This window comes from Musa acuminata, chromosome BXJ1-2, assembly GCF_036884655.1.
Source record: "Musa acuminata AAA Group cultivar baxijiao chromosome BXJ1-2, Cavendish_Baxijiao_AAA, whole genome shotgun sequence".
Taxonomy (NCBI): domain Eukaryota; kingdom Viridiplantae; phylum Streptophyta; class Magnoliopsida; order Zingiberales; family Musaceae; genus Musa; species Musa acuminata.
In genome coordinates, this window is record NC_088328.1 from 24,176,720 (window position 1) to 24,195,665 (window position 18,946).

The 18,946-nt window shown below is 41.0% G+C and overlaps 5 protein-coding genes across 6 annotated transcripts; 3 read left to right on the top strand and 2 right to left on the bottom strand.

Moving 5' to 3' along the window:
* Positions 1–34: 34 nt before the first annotated feature.
* LOC103975958 (E3 ubiquitin-protein ligase SINAT5) lies at positions 35–4,203 on the bottom strand. Its single transcript, XM_009391109.3, has 3 exons — positions 3,797–4,203; positions 939–1,325; positions 35–602 (listed from the first exon to the last, which is right to left on the bottom strand). The coding sequence occupies exons 1-3, from the start codon at positions 3,986–3,988 to the stop codon at positions 240–242; spliced, it is 942 nt and encodes a 313-aa protein (XP_009389384.2). The 5' UTR covers positions 3,989–4,203; the 3' UTR covers positions 35–239.
* A 723-nt stretch (positions 4,204–4,926) lies between these two features.
* LOC135601819 (uncharacterized) lies at positions 4,927–7,581 on the bottom strand. Of its 2 annotated transcripts, none has more exons than XM_065094216.1 (3): positions 7,461–7,581; positions 6,875–7,090; positions 4,927–5,411 (listed from the first exon to the last, which is right to left on the bottom strand). In XM_065094216.1, the coding sequence occupies exons 2-3, from the start codon at positions 7,054–7,056 to the stop codon at positions 5,225–5,227; spliced, it is 369 nt and encodes a 122-aa protein (XP_064950288.1). In that variant the 5' UTR covers positions 7,057–7,090; positions 7,461–7,581; the 3' UTR covers positions 4,927–5,224. The 2 variants fall into 2 exon arrangements, with proteins under 2 accessions (XP_064950288.1, XP_064950289.1); XM_065094217.1 differs by having other exon boundaries at positions 6,875–7,097; positions 7,461–7,559.
* A 259-nt stretch (positions 7,582–7,840) lies between these two features.
* On the top strand, positions 7,841–11,210 carry LOC135601715 (uncharacterized). Its single transcript, XM_065094210.1, has 5 exons — positions 7,841–8,815; positions 9,253–9,305; positions 9,975–10,141; positions 10,213–10,361; positions 10,469–11,210. Exons 1-5 carry the CDS (start codon positions 8,002–8,004, stop codon positions 10,912–10,914), a joined length of 1,629 nt encoding a protein of 542 aa, XP_064950282.1. The 5' UTR covers positions 7,841–8,001; the 3' UTR covers positions 10,915–11,210.
* A 325-nt stretch (positions 11,211–11,535) lies between these two features.
* LOC135601788 (chlorophyll a-b binding protein of LHCII type 1-like) lies at positions 11,536–12,551 on the top strand. The gene has a single exon (XM_065094214.1). The coding sequence runs from the start codon at positions 11,612–11,614 to the stop codon at positions 12,413–12,415; it is 804 nt and encodes a 267-aa protein (XP_064950286.1). The 5' UTR covers positions 11,536–11,611; the 3' UTR covers positions 12,416–12,551.
* An 881-nt stretch (positions 12,552–13,432) lies between these two features.
* On the top strand, positions 13,433–14,696 carry LOC135601772 (probable serine acetyltransferase 1). The gene has a single exon (XM_065094213.1). It carries the CDS (start codon positions 13,507–13,509, stop codon positions 14,422–14,424), a length of 918 nt encoding a protein of 305 aa, XP_064950285.1. The 5' UTR covers positions 13,433–13,506; the 3' UTR covers positions 14,425–14,696.
* Positions 14,697–18,946: the final 4,250 nt, after the last annotated feature.

Sequence of the window (18,946 nt, forward strand, 5' to 3'; positions counted from 1 at the left end):
GTGAAAATTATATATTTAATCAGGAAAGCAAGCATTAACCCCAGAAAAGATGGAAGCTTCTTATTTGCTCAATTCATGGCAGCTCGAGTATCATTACGAATGTATCTCACACCTTGAACAACATTCCCTCTGCAGTTCGTAATTAGAACATACAATTACAGAAGAGCATCAAAGTATCAGATGGGCAAGACATCATAAACAGTTTCATGGGAACAAGTTGCACATTATGGTCACGGCTTTCAGCTACAGAGATTGGGCATGCAAACTCCAGCATCATTGTTCTGCTGCTCCTTCCATATCCGACCAGTGACCCTCAGCTTCAGCTCTTTCCTCTCTCCACCAGAGAAGAAGAGTGCCATGTTTCTCTGTATGATGAGCCCATCATGACTGTCACGGACTTTGCGATGACTGTCACGGATGCTCCGAGGTGTACCTTCCCATATTAGCTTCCTTCCATTGACCCCAACTTCAAGACTGTAGCTGAAATTTCTGGCTTCATTCTCATCACCCATGAAGCGCAGAAATGCCATGTACACAGGAGCCATCCCTAGCTGGAAGGCCTCAAAGTGCAAGCAGAAGTACTGCCCAAAGCAGTTAAAGACCTGAACAGCCAAAGGTATGCAAATGAATGAATATATTTATGTATACAAGGGAGGACATATTCCCACAAACACATGATGCACATCACTAATTATGGAATGAGATCTCAGGTAAAATTTAAGTAGAGGTCATATCCATCAATGCGGTTGTTTTGACAGCCATGAATCTTTTTCACTATTCTCAGGAAGGAGTACGACTTACTGAATCCATTTCCTAGTTGATGAATGCCGAATTTGACATTAGATAATGGAAATGAAATGTGGAGAAAGATCAAAGAACTGCAGAATATTTCTATGAAAATGTGCAGTTTGAGCAGTAAGGCAAGTATATGTGCTTACAGTGAGCATCCATGTGGCGTTTTCAACTTCTCGTGGATTGGATTTAACATATCGATGATTGAACGTGCAGCCAGTGTGCATGTCAACTTTGTGGTCATCTCTTAAATGTGTAACCAGGGAAGGAATATCACCCACGACCGAGCATTCAGATCCAGCATATGGGCAACTATATGGTCTATAGTTGCACTGAGATTCATGCTTCAATTTGCTGTAGTATGGAAAGATTTCAGGGCATCCAAGTGAGTAATATTTGCAGGGAAGCTCAAGCGATTCGGCCACCTTTTCCAGTGCTAGACACCTGATATCTCCAAGCTCTTGTCGACATGTAGGGCATCGGTTGTGCACCCTTGTTTTGCATGTTGAACAGAGTGTATGCCCATTTTGGCACTGCAAAAATAAGCTACTTTTGAGACACAATCTTGTTGTAGATGCAAAGGACATGGTTTTTTTTTTGTAGGTGATGATGCTATGCTTACTGGAATCGTGGAATCATTGAATAACCAGCAAAAACGTTACAAAAAAAATTGCTAAAATCATGATGATGCTACCCTGACAATCTAAAATCATGTTCTTCTTCTGGATCAGTAATGAGAAATCCAGAATTAACTGTAGCCAAAACATTAACATGGAAGTGCCATAAGATTGTGAAACAGGAATGTCAAAAAGAATTGTAGTACAAGGAATATTCCTAGTACAGATAAATTTATCCCATGGGATGCTCAGTGCCATATAATGGATTTCACATTCGTCAACTTATTCTGCCAATGCCCATAAAGTCAATATTGGTTTGCTTTGTCTGATCATTAGGAGGATATATATATATATATATATATATATAGAGAGAGAGAGAGAGAGAGAGAGAGAGAGAGAGTAAATTGGAAAAATAATAAAAGACATATATCTTTGAAACTTATTTCAAAAAGCAAGTGTCTAGCATGTGCAATACTAGAGTTTCAAAACTGAATCATAGCTACTTTATCCTCTTTATGCAATAATATTTTTATCAGCAATTCAATAAGTTCTGTCAACTAATTGTGCTCTTATGGAAAAATAACTGCCTAAATCAGTATAAATAGCCATTCATGATGATTATCTACGTCAGCCAATCCTATGCATCTTGTTGAATTTTCAAGGCACCAATTTTGACCACCATGCCAGTCACTCTAGCTTAATCATAATTCCTTTTGACCACAAACCACTCTTTGGGTATGTGTGACAAATTCATTATCTCTTCTCAAATGACATTATGTTTCTTTTCCTATAAAAAATAATTTGATACATCACTAATTCATAGTCAACAAATTTTCAAAAATAGTTGAATATTGAACCTCCATTGCACATGCCACATTGCTAGTACCTAATTAGAATAATGACTAGATGTTGATGGGCATCCTATTTGATAAGATGGACTGTCTGTTTATTAGATGATAAGCGTGTTTAGTCCCACATCGGTTGATGAGTAGGGGAGTCAAAGCCTTCTAAGTGCCAAAGTCGCTCTAAATCTCTAACCTTAAGGGGCATTGACAATCACATTTGATCAATAGATAAGAGAGATCCTTGCCATAATCATAAGTACAAATTGAAGCTCAGCAGAAAGAACAATGCTTACTCATAAAATTTGGAAAATGAATGGCTTTGAAGACCAACAATGAGACAGAATGTTATTGGACATTTGAATTGCCATGAAGATGCCAATTTTCCCATCTTCATAAACGAGATGTTCAGTCAACAAATACATGTTTCAATATGCACATACTAGATTCAAAAGCTTCATAACTTTTCATGCAACTGCAATGTATACCGAGTTGGATAACTACAGGGAATGAATCTAAAAAATTCTATAAAGCAAATATCATAATTACAAAAAAAACTTGCCCAAAAGGTTACATTCCAAGTATTAGGAAAATAAGAGCCACATTCAAGACAGCATTTAGCTGCAGAGTTGAGACAAGAAAGTTATACAACTGTCTATTAAAAAGAAAAATAATCAATAAAGTTAATAAAAGAAGAACCCCTACCAAGCCACATATTTAGCTAGAGGAATGTGACATTTAACTGACAAATGTCAAAGTAAATATGCAGCTAACTATTCCCGGAACATGCGACAATGTATTAGTTACAAGAATCGGAAAGTTCTTTAGAGCATCCTGTCAGCTTTGCCATCAAACGATAATTATAAAGGCCTCATAATGACAAGAGGCAAAGGCCAGAACAAAAGGGACAAAGAAACAATAATGTCAGATCAACTTTATTCAGATGGAGACTCGTCACATTCTTTTCTGAACTTCTTCAGGGGCTATGCCAAAGTGACAATAACAAATCAACTAATCAGCCAATCGGAATTAGAATTCCACGGCCTCAAACTTCAACAAAGACTCGTGCATAAGATGAGCCAATTCAACCAATGATGATGGATTATATATTAGTTTCAAGACGACAACTAAATTGCAGGATATGAACAACAATTTCTTTTATAGACCTCAAAGTAATAGAAATTCCAAATCACAATTCCACGGCATCAAAGAGAACCAAGACTCGGATCATCGAAATCTTTCGACAAATACATATCAGCGATTATCCACTGTCTAAAAAGAACAAATCATCCGTATAAGCACGAGGAGTCAAATTATGAATTTTTACTGTAGAATCGCATGTTGTGTCACCGGAATGACGAAAGAGATGAGAAACTACAAATGAAAAGCCCATAAAAACGACAGATTTGCCCCAATTTCTTCGCCCAAAATACAATAGCCAACAAGATTGCTGCTCTAACCAAAATCCAGATATTAAATGCCACAATAAGCTAAGCAAATCGAAAATCGCCACAAATTAAGTGATAATAAGGAAAAGTGATCAACCTGATGAATTGGGGGGTACATAGAGTTGGTGCAGACGGGGCACTCGAGCAGCTCATGGACGCTGGTGGAGGGGACGATCCCGGCGGGAGGCGCAGCGCCTCCGTGGGACTTCGAGGAGTGGTGGTTAAGGGAGGTCGCCTCCTCATCTATCCCGTCGATCGACGACACGCATTCGATGCTATCCGACTCCATGCATCCGGCGGCGAGGTATTCCGGTCCTCGCACCTCACCAGTCCGCTCTTCGTTCTCGAGCTGGAAAGGGGGAAAACCAAAAGAAAAGGAGCGGCGTGCAAGGAATAAAGGGGCGACGGAGAACGAGACAGAGAGCAACCGGAGCGAGAGGGGAAGAGAGAGAGAGAGAGAGAGAAGGTGGACGAGGTGCCTTTCTTGGTCTTTGGTCCGGATTACCAGGCGTGACGAGATCACCGTCGTTCGCTAGAGCAATCAATACCTTTCGGAACCTTCTGCGAACCGCCCGATCACTTACCTGCCTTGTGACTGCACAAACCTCATGGGACCCGCATGACCCGTCACAATCACTCGAAGAAGCCGGTAGAAATTACGAACACTGTCCCGCCAGTTATCCTTGGTCCGGATACCTCCGGTGACGGGATCACCGGTTTAACTAGAAAACAACCTTAACAACCCATTTGTGCGTCACGGTAGCCAACTACCTCCCTTGTAATTGGAAATATCCATAGGGACCCACGCAGTTCCCATCCACGCCATGAATTATTCTCGTTAAAGAATAACAGATAATTGGATAAGGTGGGAGAGACAGCGAAACCTTTTCCTTTCTCTCGTGTTTTGGGCATGTATACGAATGAGTATATAATTAGAGGATACATTATATGATAGACTTTGACCCATATTTTGTCGTTGCAAACACGAAAGTAAACCTCAACAACAATGACATAAGAAGATAAAAATATATAGACGTTTCCAATAATAGAATTGACAGTCAAGTCAACTTTAAACGTCAACAAAAATGACATAAGACAAAAATATATATCCGTTTTCAATTATAGAAATGACAGTCAAGTCAACTATAGAAAGGACGGTCGGTTTACAAAGTACCTCTTAATGAAAACCACGCTAAATATTGAATGCCCTGACACAAGAATCCAAAATAACCAAGTATATAGCACTGTATGATTCAATTAGTAGAAACCCCATGTCTTGAATGACAAACATGAACTTGATTCACTGAAACAGCTTGGAGATACGGTTTGCCATCTAGTTTATACAAACTGATCATCTCGCACAGGGATAAAGAAGTGCAAGAGTACTCGAGAACTCAGAAGGAAAACAAAACAGCAAGCTATTCAGGGACTAACATTTGTGTCACCGACTACTAGCTTAAGGAATCCATGGGCAAAAATCAAAACTGACATTGAAGAACTCATTATCCAACAGCCAACAGGGGTCTCAGACATAGTAGCCAGTGAAAGTGAATCCTCTTCCAACTATCTCACCAACACAGAACCATGCATACAACTCGAGCCCAAATAATGCTGCAATGCCAGCATCCTCAATTTTGAGATCCTCTCTGTTTCTCCATATGTGCTTCACACCATCAAGCTCCTTCCAAAATGATTCATAACGACCAGGGATGCTGTAATTGAAAGATGTCAGTACTGGCACATATTTGACACTTTGTCCATCTCGTAGGATAACATCTAAAAAGATGGTTTACATGACATGCATTGTTGAAAAAGGACTGTCTCAAACAAAACAAGCATAATCAACTTTGACTCTATAGCTTTGAATGACAGCAGAGCAATCGACCAGGATCGCAACCTCTCCCGTGGAACACACCATCCCATGAATTACGGGGGAAGCACTTGTCTTTGGGCATGCTAATTTGGACTTTGGAGAAGGCAGCCTAACTGGAAGGTAACAGTATACACATAGTGCTTATTAGTGGCAGGCTTCTTGTTGTTCTTGAATATGAATTTGCCAGAATCTGAAGTCAATTAAAAAATTGTGTTTGGTTCATGGTTACAGTAACCGGGTGTAGTTATTCTATAGCGGCTAGCTTATTTTAACTTTTCATTTTTCTTCGACTGCTTACTAATCAAACAAAGTTACCTGGAGTAAGGATTAATTCTAAATAACCCTATAAAATGGGCTTTCTTAAACGTGGTTGGTTGAATAAAAGTCATTTTGACCAGATTATTTTGACCCTCCCCAACTCTTTAGACTACATTTCATTAGTGGCTAAAACTTACAGGTTAAATCATCCAAACCCTGCTATCTAACTTTAACCCTATTTTTTGCCTGGTTGCTAAACGAAAACTATCTGGGTCAGCAAAAAGTGTGTTTGGCAGGTTAAACCAATAACCACAACTTAAAAGACTTAATTCATCCCAAGTTATCTGGGCTGACAGGATTAAATTTGGCCTTCCTTAACCCTATTGTTGTGGCAGGTTAAACCACTAATCACCAGTTAACCCTTTTAACTCTAAACCACAAGCAAGCAATTTCCTCACAAAAGATGTCACTTAGGATAATGTTCATAACCCACAACATAAACCTAAGCAAGGATAATACATTTAGCTTACTAGTTTTATAGTACCTAAAATTAGTAGAGTAATATACAGATTATACAAGGTAAGCAAGATTCTTAACAAACATCAGGCACAACAAGCTGCATCAGGGGAACAAGGAAACTCCTTGGATATCTCATCAAGGAAATAAGTCACCGACCTGAATTATGAATTCCACCACTAAATTCAGAGAAAGATCGTACCACATGCTATGTTCAGAGATACAGAAACTTACTGTTGACAAGGCAAGTGACTACGGCAGAAAAACCAAGCCAACGCTGTTAGTCTTTGGGTATTCAGTGTTTTTATGCTTGAAATAGATTTAAACTATACATAACTATCGTACATTCTTACACTTCAGCTCCTGGAATAACCTACATCCATCTTGTTTAAGAATAGTTACGGCCAACACCAACCTTACAGTACATTTATCCGAAAATAAGATAGAAATTATCCCCAAACTTGTCATTTTGTTTAGGATGACTTAAAAACGCAGCAAAAACAACATAGCGTGGATGTTAAGCCAAACCTTGCAAGCCGTGTGTAAAAGAGCTGTTTTGAGAGCTCTTGGCACTTCTCGACGGTTGGTGGTTGAACAATATGCTGCTTGTTCTTCTCCAAAAGCTCCTTATAGTATGCGCATCCGTGCTTAGCCACAAACTCCGAGGCTTGGACAGCCTTAGATCGAAGCTGATGCAGTTTCGATGCCATCCACCAAAACAAGTCCACGCCACAAAATAAAAATCTGTTTTCTTCAGCCAGTCATTTCAAGAACGATACGAATGACGTAAATTAATCATGGTAAAATTAGTCATGGCATGTCATAAAGATCTAAAGACCCAGAGGCACATTAACGTGTCAGCTCAAATATACATTTTCAGATCGATACCGAAAGAATCCAGAAAAAAAGAAAGAAAACAAGAGTAAAATCCAATGGAATCGATCGAGACCCCTACAATTAGAATGAAAATTGGAAGGACAATTGAGAAACATATCAGGGAAGAAGAATCCCTGGGTCCGACTACACAATCAGGTACAAAGATATCAGGAAAACAGTCCCAGTTAGAGATCGAAAGCTTTTCCATCAACAAATGAAGCACAAAGATGGGACTCACCTCTCGATCGACCGGCGAAGAGATCAGACACTGGAGTGGCGACAAAGTACGAGGACTAGGGTGGAAGCATGGAATGGGCGTCCGCTATTAATATTGGCTCCGATGTAAGTAATTTCGTAAATTAATGCACATATTAGGGCTTTCTGTGACACATTTGTATCCTTCTGTACGAATCGCCAAAGGCCTTTCCCTATGTTCTTCTCCGCCCGTGAGCTAATTCAAACGGAACTTCCTCCCCTGCGGGACCCGCAAGCTTGTTTGGTGTAAGCTCGGCGAGTAAAACGCGCGAGTGGGAAAAAGAAACCTTCATTTCGCAGCCTCGAGTGTTGGTATGGGCACCGCCCGAGCGCACGTTAGCAACCTGTACATGTTTCTGGCAACCCAACGGCGCACGTTAGAAGCTAGCGCGGGCGGTTTCTAAAAACCTTTCGGAGCCGTGACAAAAACCCTAATCCGAACTCCAAAAATCCCCCCCCAAAAGGATCGACAAAATTAGGGCTAGGGTTTGCATCATCCTTAATTCCTGAAATCTGTGTGCCCTATGGATTCGATCATCGTTGAATCGCGAACAGCAGCTGAGTCGTCTCTCCACTTCGGTCCTCTCGCCGGCTCCGGCTTCTACTCCATGCTTAAAGAATCCGTCGACAGGTTCCTGGTTGAAGTCCAGAGGGAGACCTGCGACTTCGCTGCCTTCCGTTCGATCTTCTTCCGTCTGCTTCAGTCCAGCGTCGATCCCCCTCTGGAGGTCATCTGGTTCTACTCCGCCCTTGGCTACCACGAAGCGATCAGGCTAAAAAAAGACGCCCTCGATCGAGTATCCGCTGTGAGAGACCTTCTCCAGCTGCTCTCGGCTTGCTCTGCTTCGTGTGATGGCCCAAAGTCCGTGGCTTTGCTCGCTCCCGTTGTTTCAGAGCTGTATCATTGTGTAAAAGAGGAAAAGAAGATGTCCGGAAAGGTGGCGAAGAAGTTGAGGAAGGAGATAGGGGGTTTGGTGGAGGCTCTTGTCAGCTATATTAGCATTTGTAGCGGACAGAGTTCTGACGGGAAAGAGCTTTCTTATGGCTACTTGCAGCCTTGTTTTGTTGATGTTATACGAGTGTGGACGGTGCAGCATTTTGGGAGAGGAGATGGTTTGTGTGTTCTGTTTCCTTTGGTTACTGATGAAATTCGTGTCTGCTTCGAGCAAGAAAGGTGTGGGATTGATTATTTGGCTGGTGTTGTGGTTGTGGAGGCTTTATTGCTTAGTTTGAGCTTGAAGGTTCAAGTGGATGGGTCACCAAGGTTGGACTTACAGAAGGAGCTTAGACTCTGGGCCATCAGTTCGATATCTGTGTTTCAGAATCGTGTTTCATTTGGTAGGTCTTTCTTACCTATGACTGAATTCACAGACCTGTACAAATTGTATTCCCTTAGATTTTTTAGCAGAATTATCAATGCCATTAGCAATTTGGATAGTTGCATATTCTATCAAGATATGCTAACTGTGCATTTTAATTTCGAATTATTTGATAATGCAGTTCTTATTTATCACTGATTGGATTTTTCTGCTTCTGTTGATGGTACAAGTAAATTGCTATAAGATGTAGGTGTTTGGCACATGGTCCTTGGCTAATATTTGCATATGCATGTGTGTGTATAAACAGCTGTACATTCTCTTGGCCATTATATAGAGAACTTGTGACTTTTCTCTAATGAGTAGCTTTGCCAATTTTTTGCTATATCAGCTAGCTCTATAGAGATTGCCTATCTTTATTGTGCAATTTGGTTCTGACATCTGAGTGTTGATAAACAGACTTATTACTGAGGCTGCTGTTGAACCTACCAATGCCAGTTATGACCATTTTGGTGAGTATATTAATCAGAGACTTGTACATTGAGTTGCAATGATATAATCAGCATTAGTTCATTCACTCAAGCAGCTGCTTACCAACATAAATGCATCTGATAGTTCTATTCTGCTTCATGAATGTGCTAAGGATTGTGGACAACTTCAGGTATTATTTGAAAGAATCATTAGTGATTGATTCATGTGCATATAGATCAGCCACATGAGACAGATTGATCAAGTGAACCTGTTTTGTAAAGTCACTAACTTTTCTCCTAACCTCACCGTGAAGCCAATGCTCACCTTCTGGATTCTGTTAGATAATTGGTGAGCTGGTTATAAATAATTATGTTAGTGGTGCAAAAGTATCTGATTGTAGAATTCTATGGATGTGCTTTAGAAATAATTAAGAGGGCTGGGTCCTCGGTCACACTCTTTGTTACGTAAAAATTCTAGAAACATGTTCTATATCTACTTTTGAAGCTGCTGCAGCTCCTATATCATGATGTGAGCAGGAGAATTTTCCCTTGCTTGTACATTTTTTTTTTCTTGAATATAGTAGAAGTACATATTCTTTATCATGCATGGGTTCTGATTTGTATTTTTTTCTTTAGTAGGGTCAAATTTTCTTTTCATATTCTTATTTCTAAATGTAGACAATATCCTGATATTAGTGTTTTTTGGCTCAGAGCTCTACTGAGGAAAGCTGGCTAAGAAATATCCTTTACGATGCTGTTATTTTAGCGGATTATTCTTTCTTAAATCCGGGAGTTGAAGTAGAACATTTTAGTGATTCTATGATGAATCTTGTTGTGAGAAGATTGATTGTTACTCATGAAGCCATCCGAATTGTCAGGTGAGGGCATTACTTTAATGAGATGGAAGGATATGAGAGTAGCACAGTGCTAAAATTCATTATGATAACAGGGATAAAGGAGATAACCGCCAAGCCATAGCCTATACAAATGCATTTTCAACATCGTGTGTTCCCAGTAGCTTAATTAAGTGGGCTACTTACCAGGTTGGCTTGGGGAAACTTAATAGACCAAATGCTACTACACCTCAAGCTCTTCTAAGTACGTACCTAGAATATGCATATTCTTACTTGAGACTGACAGTAATGAATGGTCTTTTATTCCTTATGAAATCATTTGTTCATCATGCAGCTATCTCTTACTTGCAGAGTGGCTTGTGGTTCTTGAAGAACAGGGATTGAAACTTTTTGATGATAACATTTCAGAACTTCATAGCAAGTTGACTATCAAGGAATATGATGGCATGCCTGAAACTGCAAAGTTTGATTCACGCAGCAACAGCACAGATGGAGATATTTTCTTTTTTGATAACACGGGGAACGTTGATGAGAATGCTGCAGATGATGATCAAGACATGGAAATAACAGATTCTGCATTTCTCTCTGCTGCTCGGTCTATGAAATCTGAGGCAAGCAAAGGGAGGAGGAAAAGGAAAGAATGGGTTTATGAAGGAGATGAATCACAAGTGAAGTTTGTCAAATATAAGATCCATGACAACTCAGTCAAAGAGCATTTGAGCACTCAGGCAGGAGATCGTATGAGCAGTGATAGTGAGACGGAGAATCCACCTTCTCCAGATGAGATGGAAGAATGAGATGGAAAGAGGTGAGATTTGAGCAGCAGCGTTGGTTCCATCCTTTTGTTAGATGTGTCATTTCGCTGAAACATGTAAAGAGGGCTGAGAGCATTGCTTATAGCCTTATGCTTAGTGCACTTGTTGAGTAGGGGCACAGCCTTCTTTAAGGCGATACTTTTCATAGTTATTGAGAGCAAGCTGAGCTCGTAGGAGACAATGCAGCCTGTTTTGTATATGGCTTATGTTTCGGATGATTTCTCATCTCACTTTCGAAAAGACTTGAATGGGAATCATCAGCAGTCATGTTTCCATTTTTTGACGTGTGTCATACATATGCGATCTCTCTGTGCAAGTAAGGGTACTGTATCGATAGATTTCATGGGTGGGTAGCCCTATCTCATCGATCAGGAGAGGAAAACGTGGCATGTTGACATTGGTGGAGCCAAATTAACTGGCATCCTACTTTAGATTTTTGATGAAGTGGCAAATAAAATCCAGGAAGCAGATATCTAAAGGTTCTGAGACTGACAACTCAGCATCCAACTCGAGCGAATGCAAACCATCAACCAATAGGAACAGCTTACAACGATTCACGGTGAGATAAGGAGCATGACACTGCTCTATAAGGTGCAGCCGTTCCTCTCCACTCTGCCACACCAGCAGCAGGCAAGCAACCTCGGTCATCCTCCACCCCGAGAACCTACTAGCTCCAGCAATGGCTGCCACGATGGCCCTCTCCTCCCCATCCCTCGCCGGGAAGGCGGTGAAGCTCGCCCCCTCGGCCTCCGACGTCCTCGGGGAGGGCAGGGTGACCATGCGCAAGAGCACCGCAAAGGCCAAGCCCGCGGCGGCCTCCGGCAGCCCCTGGTACGGCCCCGACCGCGTCAAGTACCTGGGCCCCTTCTCCGGCGAGCCCCCGTCCTACCTCACCGGCGAGTTCCCCGGCGACTACGGGTGGGACACCGCCGGGCTGTCGGCCGACCCGGAGACCTTCGCCAAGAACCGGGAGCTGGAGGTGATCCACTGCAGGTGGGCCATGCTGGGCGCCCTGGGTTGCGTCTTCCCGGAGCTGCTGGCGCGCAACGGGGTCAAGTTCGGGGAGGCGGTGTGGTTCAAGGCGGGCTCCCAAATCTTCAGCGAGGGCGGGCTGGACTACCTGGGCAACCCCAGCTTGATCCACGCCCAGAGCATTCTGGCCATCTGGGCCTGCCAGGTCATACTGATGGGCGCCGTCGAGGGGTACCGCATTGCCGGCGGGCCGCTGGGAGAGGTGACGGACCCGCTGTACCCCGGCGGCAGCTTCGACCCGCTCGGCCTTGCCGACGACCCGGAGGCGTTCGCGGAGCTGAAGGTGAAGGAGATCAAGAACGGGAGGCTGGCCATGTTCTCCATGTTCGGCTTCTTCGTGCAGGCCATCGTCACCGGGAAGGGTCCCTTGGAAAACCTGGCCGACCACCTAGCGGACCCCGTGAACAACAACGCATGGGCCTACGCCACCAACTTCGTCCCGGGCAAGTGAGCAACCATAGTGTCGGTTTGTCACCACCACCACCATCACCATCACCACCATCTCGTTAGGCTTCTCATGATTTGAGATGTCTTGTATCCCATGTACTACTCTACTCTACTCAACAGTATGTTCTTTCGTTGGTCTCCATCGGTTCCACTGCTCATTAGCTGCAATCGCTGAGATCGAGGGTAAATTTGATGTGATTCACCGTCCGCCAGCCATCGTCCTCCCTATCAGCCACTCTCCGTGAAGTTGTGAATCAGCTCACAAACAGAACCCCTCTCTCTCTCTCTCTCTCTGTGTGTACGAAAACCTCTGTTTTGTCTACAGAAATCAGTGGGCAGCCCACCTAATCTCTCTATATATAATTCAACCGAGACAAATTGACCAGACGAACAGCACTCGTAAAAGATAAGAATAAACGGACGCGACAAGAAAAAAAGAGGGAGTCACACGCACTCAACATAGAACAGAGCAGAAGACGCTACCATAATCAGCAGAGAAGTGCAGATCCACGAGCTGCAATACAAGAGCACAGCCACTGCTCATCTTGTGGCTTAGATCCCCTAGATGACCCGAGGCTGACAAAACATCGTCTTCTATGAGCAACATAATTGTTTGTTGATTCAGCATTTAAGTGTAATCTTCGATAGAAGGTAGATAGATACTGGCTGTACATAACCATGACAGACGAGAATCTTCAATGAAACGTGCGTCTCGAAACCCACCCAAAGGAGTGCCACAGTGGCCGTCGAGATCCATCATAGATAATGTAGATGAACTTTGGATGGCGGTCAGTAACGCCACGTCAGACCGGCGTTGACTTTCGATTGCACAGCTTACGTCACGGTGGCCGTCATATGAGTCCCGGTCACAGCTACACATGTATACGCTCGTACGGACGAAGACACGCTGTCGCACCCATTTGGTATCTGTTTCTGTAGTCAACATACGTATATGAATGTATGTATACACGTATTGGATTCGGTCTCCGTCTCTCCGTGTCTATGCCACTCCATCCCCCCAAAAGATCAAATAAATCAGACCAATAAAAAGACGCCCTCCGAGAAGGAGATAAGGACGGAGAGAGTAGGTGGGAGATGCCGACGGAGAAGACGAACCAGAACGGCCTCGCCGCCTCGGCCCCGGCGGCAGCTGCGCGGCACGCGATCCCGACGTACCCGCCGCCGGAGTCGGAGTCGGAGGAGTCGTGGGTGTGGGCGCAGATCAAGGCGGAGGCCCACCGGGACGCGGAGTCGGAGCCGGCGCTGGCGAGCTTCCTCTACGCCACGGTGCTCTCCCACAACTCCCTGGCCTTCTCCCTCGCCTTCCACCTCGCCAACAAACTCTGCTCCTCCACTCTCCTCTCCACCCTCCTCTACGACCTCTTCCTCCAGTCCTTTTCCTCCAAGCCCTCCCTCATCTCCGCCGTCGTCGCCGACCTCCTCGCTGTTCGCCACCGCGACCCCGCCTGCGTCTCCTTCTCCCACTGCCTCCTCAACTACAAGGGCTTCCTCGCCGTCCAGGCTCACCGCGTGTCCCACATCCTCTGGGCCCAGCACCGCCGCCCCCTCGCCCTCGCCCTCCAGTCCCGCATCGCCGACGTTTTCGCCGTCGACATCCACCCCGCCGCCCGCATCGGCAAGGGCATCCTCCTCGACCACGCCACCGGCGTCGTCGTCGGCGAGACCGCCGTGATCGGCAACAACGTCTCCATCCTCCACCACGTCACCCTCGGCGGCACCGGCAAGGCCGTCGGCGACCGCCACCCGAAGATCGGCGACGGCGTTCTCATCGGAGCCGGCGCTACCATCCTCGGCAACATCCGGATAGGGGAGGGGGCCAAGATCGGTGCCGGGTCCGTCGTCCTCATCGACGTGCCCCCGAGGACCACGGTCGTCGGGAACCCTGCCCGGCTCGTCGGAGGTAAGGACAAGCCCGCGAGGCACGACGACGTGCCAAGCGAATCCATGGATCACACTTCCTTCATCCAGGAGTGGTCCGACTACATCATCTGACCTCCTTCTGCCTCGACTCCTATCGCATATACGGCTTTCTTCCATCCCCCATCTCTTGTTCGTATTACTTGTTTGGAGATGTATGCTGTAAGAATCCTCCAATTATTAGGTACTGCTATATTTCTATCTTTTGATGATCCTTCATCAAGAAACTGTGTGCTTTTTGGTTGGATGACATCCAGCGATCTTCGTCTTCTTGGTTGTTGCTTATGGTGTTTTCTTGACTGATTTGGTCAAGTGTCTATAATAATGCATTATGCTATGTTCATTCATTTCATCCTTATTAACGTACAGCAAGCTTTAGTTTAATGTTCTACAACGTTTCATCTTCTTAGATGTAATTTCTAACCTCTGCTCCATTCATTTCAACGTTGCTTTGTTCATGTCGCCAAAATTCTGTATGTTCTCCTTCGGCTCTTCTGCTTGTATAACATATTAACATTATAAAGGAAGTTTAGAGAAGAATCAAACTCCTAATATCATAGAAGATTTTTATAATACTTAATTGACTTGATAGTCTTCTTCTTATTCCATATTAATCTCGTTCTAAAAACTTATTCCTATATCTAGATACAATAGATTCTAAAAATACTTATAAGTCTAAGAGTCTTTGAGACCCAATCATATAGTAAATCAATTAGGCATTGTTATTAATTTTTTAAAGACCTTATAGGGATTATATTTCTTAGTCTTAATTTATTGTAAATGTTTATGAAAAATCTCTCTTTTAACAAATATATCATAATCGTATCTTCTTTCTTAAACATCTTCTCTTTTATGCTTATCGACTACTTCCTTATATCTGATATTAATAGCTTTCAACGTCTTCTTCACTTTCTTATAACTAAGAGAGAATGATATGCTTCGATAAAGCTATGAGTTGCATTATTATAGACAAATTTAACTTATACCGAGTGTAAAATCTCATTATCGTCACTATAAATGTAATGAATCAAGTTTTTTAGAGTTTTATTAATTACTTTTATTTGACCATCAATTTGTGGGTGCTAAACTTCAAGCTTATGTTAAATCTTTTTTACAATATCAACAAAAAATGGGATAGAAATTTAAAATCTCTATCAGAAGTGATTAATTTTTTTATCCCATGTAGGCACATGACTTTTTGAAAAAATAACTTGACAATATGTACCATAATTGAAGTCTTCCAACATGATATAAAATGAGCCATCTTGGAGAATTAGTTTATAACTACAAACACAAAATCAACTCTCCTTTGAGTTCTTGACAATCCTAATACAAAGTCCATGGATAGATCCTCCCAAAATCAACTGATAATGACATATATATATACTAGTGTTTTACGATTGTTCTTTTATAGTTTGATAAGTTAGATATTTTCGTATAAAATTATCAATATTTCTTTTTAATTATGGCCAAAAGTACCTCTTGCTTGCTATTATTTTGTCTCCCTTGAAATTGATATTATTTTGTCTCCCTTGAAATATCCGTTGAGTTCTCTTTCATGCAAATCTTGAATAATTTTTTTCTCGTTAGGATATCCTCGGAATGCACAACTTATTACCTTTGAATAAGTAACGGATATGGAAATCACCAATTATCTTGTCAAATGTTTTTCTCAAACATCTTTTAGTACTTATCTTTAGTATATGAATCCTTCGAGCATTTAAACCTTACAACTTCATTAGAGATACTAGTAAATTGCTCCTCGACTCAAAGCACCTGCAAAACAATTGGAAGTACCAAACTTGTGTTTGATTACATAAGCAAATTACTCTAAGTAGGAAACTCATCTTATATGAATCTTGTTTAAGTGCTTCTAATTCTTAAAATACTTTAGTGCTTTGTGGTCTAAATATATTACAAACTCAAGGGGATTAAGTAACATTCTCAATTTCATAAAGCTTGTATCACAACATATATCTCTAGTTCATAGGTAGATCATTTTTTGTGCTCACTTAATTTCTCATTGAAAAATACAATTGGTCTTCCTTCTTGTGAAAGCACTGATCCAAACTCAATTCTGCTTGTACCATATTCTACTTCCAAAGGCTTTTCAAAGTTTGGTAAATAGTAGTCAATTTTTCTTTAATTTTAACAAATAATTTCTCGGTAGCCTTAGTCCACATAAACTTCTCTTCTTCAAAGTGATAAGAGCGATAATACTACTAAAATTTCTAATGAATCTCTTGTAAAAAGTAGCAAGACCTCTCACTTCTGTGACGGTCTTCGGGATAGGCCAGTCTTGAATGACATGAATTTCTTTTTTTGTTTATATGAATCCCATCAGCACTCACAATGAACTCCAAGAAGATTCGTCGATTTGTTAGGAAATCACATTGCTTTAAATTGACATATAACTTGTTGTCTTGCAAAATAGTTAGGACTTATCATAAATGATCCATATGTTCTTCCATATGTAGATTATAATGTCATTAAAGTAGAGTACTATAAATTTTTCAATGAATGATTTAAGTATTTGATTCATAAGCTTTATGAATGTATTTGGTGCATTAGATAAACCAAATGGTATAACTAATCATTTATATAAGTACTCTTTTATCTTTAATATAGTCTTCTATTCATCTCTAGGTTTTATGCGAATTTGATAATATTCGATATGGAGATTAATATTTGAGAATATTTTGGAGCTTTGTAGTTGATTCAATATATCTTCTACTCGAGATATGGGAAAGTTATACTTAACTATAATTTTATTGATGACTCTCTTATCTATGCATATCCTCTAGCTTTCATCTTTCTTACGTGTTAACAAAGCCAATATTGTATAAAAACTTATATTTTCTCGAATATGTCTTTACTGTATCAACTCTTTTACCTTCTCCCTCAATTTGTTACTCTTACTTCTAAAGTCAAATCAATCTAGTATTGGATATTTGTCATAATTAGAAGTCCATCCGGTAATTCTTCAAGGGTGATCTTTTTGAATTCTTCCAATATCGATCTTAGTTCTTTTAGAATCTTTGCTTCATGTGACTTTTCTTTCTTCATGATAAAAGTATAGCATATTTTTGTTTCTTTAGAACCGGTAACTAATTCTTGCCTAGAGTTGGAAATGGATAAAAAAGACTTTTCCTTTACTTTAAAAGTCTAGATTCATCTCCTTTTTTGTTAGTTGATAGCATGACAATTTTCTTTTCGTTCTACCAGAATATAGATATTCTTTCTTTCAAGATGAGTTGCATTCATATCATACTGTCATGACCTTCCAAGTAACACATGACATGCATTCATGTCAACTACCATATATATAACTTTCTCCTTATTGCATTTTCCAATCGAGAGAGATGAACTCTATAGATTTTAGTTACAGTGAGAGTTGGGCCTTGTTACAGTGAGAACTAGTAATTAATTCTTGCTTAGAGTTGGAAATGGATAAAAAAGACTTTTCCTTTACTTTAAAAGTCTGGATTCATCTCCTTTTTTGTTAGTTGATAGCATGACAATTTTCTTTTCGTTCTACCAAAATATAGATATTCTTTCTTTCAAGATGAGTTGCATTCACATCATACTGTCATGACCTTCCAAGTAACACATGGCATGCATTCATGTCAATTACCATATATATAACTTTTTCCTTATTGCATTTTCCAATTAAGAGAGATGAACTCTATAGATTTTAGTTACAGTATGGTGTTGGATAAGCTTCCGTTTGCAATTGTAAGTGTTTCACCAATGATTTAGATACAATGTTGTCATAGTTTCCATTGTCTATTATCAATGTGTAGACTTTGTTATTAACACTACATTGAGAATGAAAGATTTTCTTATGCTGAGATGGATCTTCTTGCCTTAGGGTGAGTAATAATTATTTTATGACACATGCCACATATTCTCCTTTTTCTTTTATTATTTCAATATTATTAATATCATTAATCATATTATCTCGGGCATCTCCTTTCTCAAAGTCATTTTTGTGACCTACAAGTTTGTTAGTCTTACGAGCATGACAATCATTGGAACGATGACTAGGCTTCTCACATTTGAAATATTTTCCAACCAGAGGTCGAGCATATGGATTGTTTGTGGTAGTCAAGATATGCTTGGCTTGCTTTGTTGCTCCTTCGGTACTTATCCCTTGATTTGTAGGTTATATTGACTTAGTCATAACTTACTTTTCTTTATTAAGAGGAGATCGTGTTATCTAACTAAAGAATTACTGGGCAGCAATTGGAGGTTAAGTCAATAATATTTTAGCCTTTAACATTATATTGTGATCTTCATCTACTGTTCGTATCATAGTTAAAAACATTCTATCTTTGATTGTAAATTTTAGTCCATTGACATACATTGTTGGTTGTTAATCTTCTGACTCTGATAAGTTATATTTGGCTGAAAGGCATAAGAACTCATAAGTATACTCAGTTACAGATCGAATGCCTTGGATATAATTTTGATATTATTGAAATAATAATTGTTCGGGTGTAGGAATCTTCCTTTGGGAAATTGCTTATCTTTCGCCATGTATTGGTCCATTTCCTTATCTTCTTTTGTTATTCTATAATATATCCCACCAAGCTAC

Bases quoted from the DNA above. Each gene is read 5' to 3' on its own strand.
- LOC135601788 (XM_065094214.1), top strand. From the start codon at position 11,612: ATGGCTGCCACGATGGCCCTCTCCTCCCCATCCCTCGCCGGGAAGGCG.
- LOC135601819 (XM_065094216.1), bottom strand. From the start codon at position 7,056: ATGGCATCGAAACTGCATCAGCTTCGATCTAAGGCTGTCCAAGCCTCG. The intron at 5,412-6,874 runs GTTTGGCTTAAC...TTTCAATTACAG, and splicing joins TTTTACACACGGCTTGCAAG to CATCCCTGGTCGTTATGAAT.
- LOC103975958 (XM_009391109.3), bottom strand. From the start codon at position 3,988: ATGGAGTCGGATAGCATCGAATGCGTGTCGTCGATCGACGGGATAGAT. The intron at 1,326-3,796 runs GTTGATCACTTT...TTATTTTTGCAG, and splicing joins TGTACCCCCCAATTCATCAG to TGCCAAAATGGGCATACACT. The intron at 603-938 runs GTAAGCACATAT...TTGGCTGTTCAG, and splicing joins ACGCCACATGGATGCTCACT to GTCTTTAACTGCTTTGGGCA.
- LOC135601772 (XM_065094213.1), top strand. From the start codon at position 13,507: ATGCCGACGGAGAAGACGAACCAGAACGGCCTCGCCGCCTCGGCCCCG.
- LOC135601715 (XM_065094210.1), top strand. From the start codon at position 8,002: ATGGATTCGATCATCGTTGAATCGCGAACAGCAGCTGAGTCGTCTCTC. The intron at 8,816-9,252 runs GTAGGTCTTTCT...GTTGATAAACAG, and splicing joins TCAGAATCGTGTTTCATTTG to ACTTATTACTGAGGCTGCTG. The intron at 10,142-10,212 runs GTGAGGGCATTA...TTATGATAACAG, and splicing joins GAAGCCATCCGAATTGTCAG to GGATAAAGGAGATAACCGCC.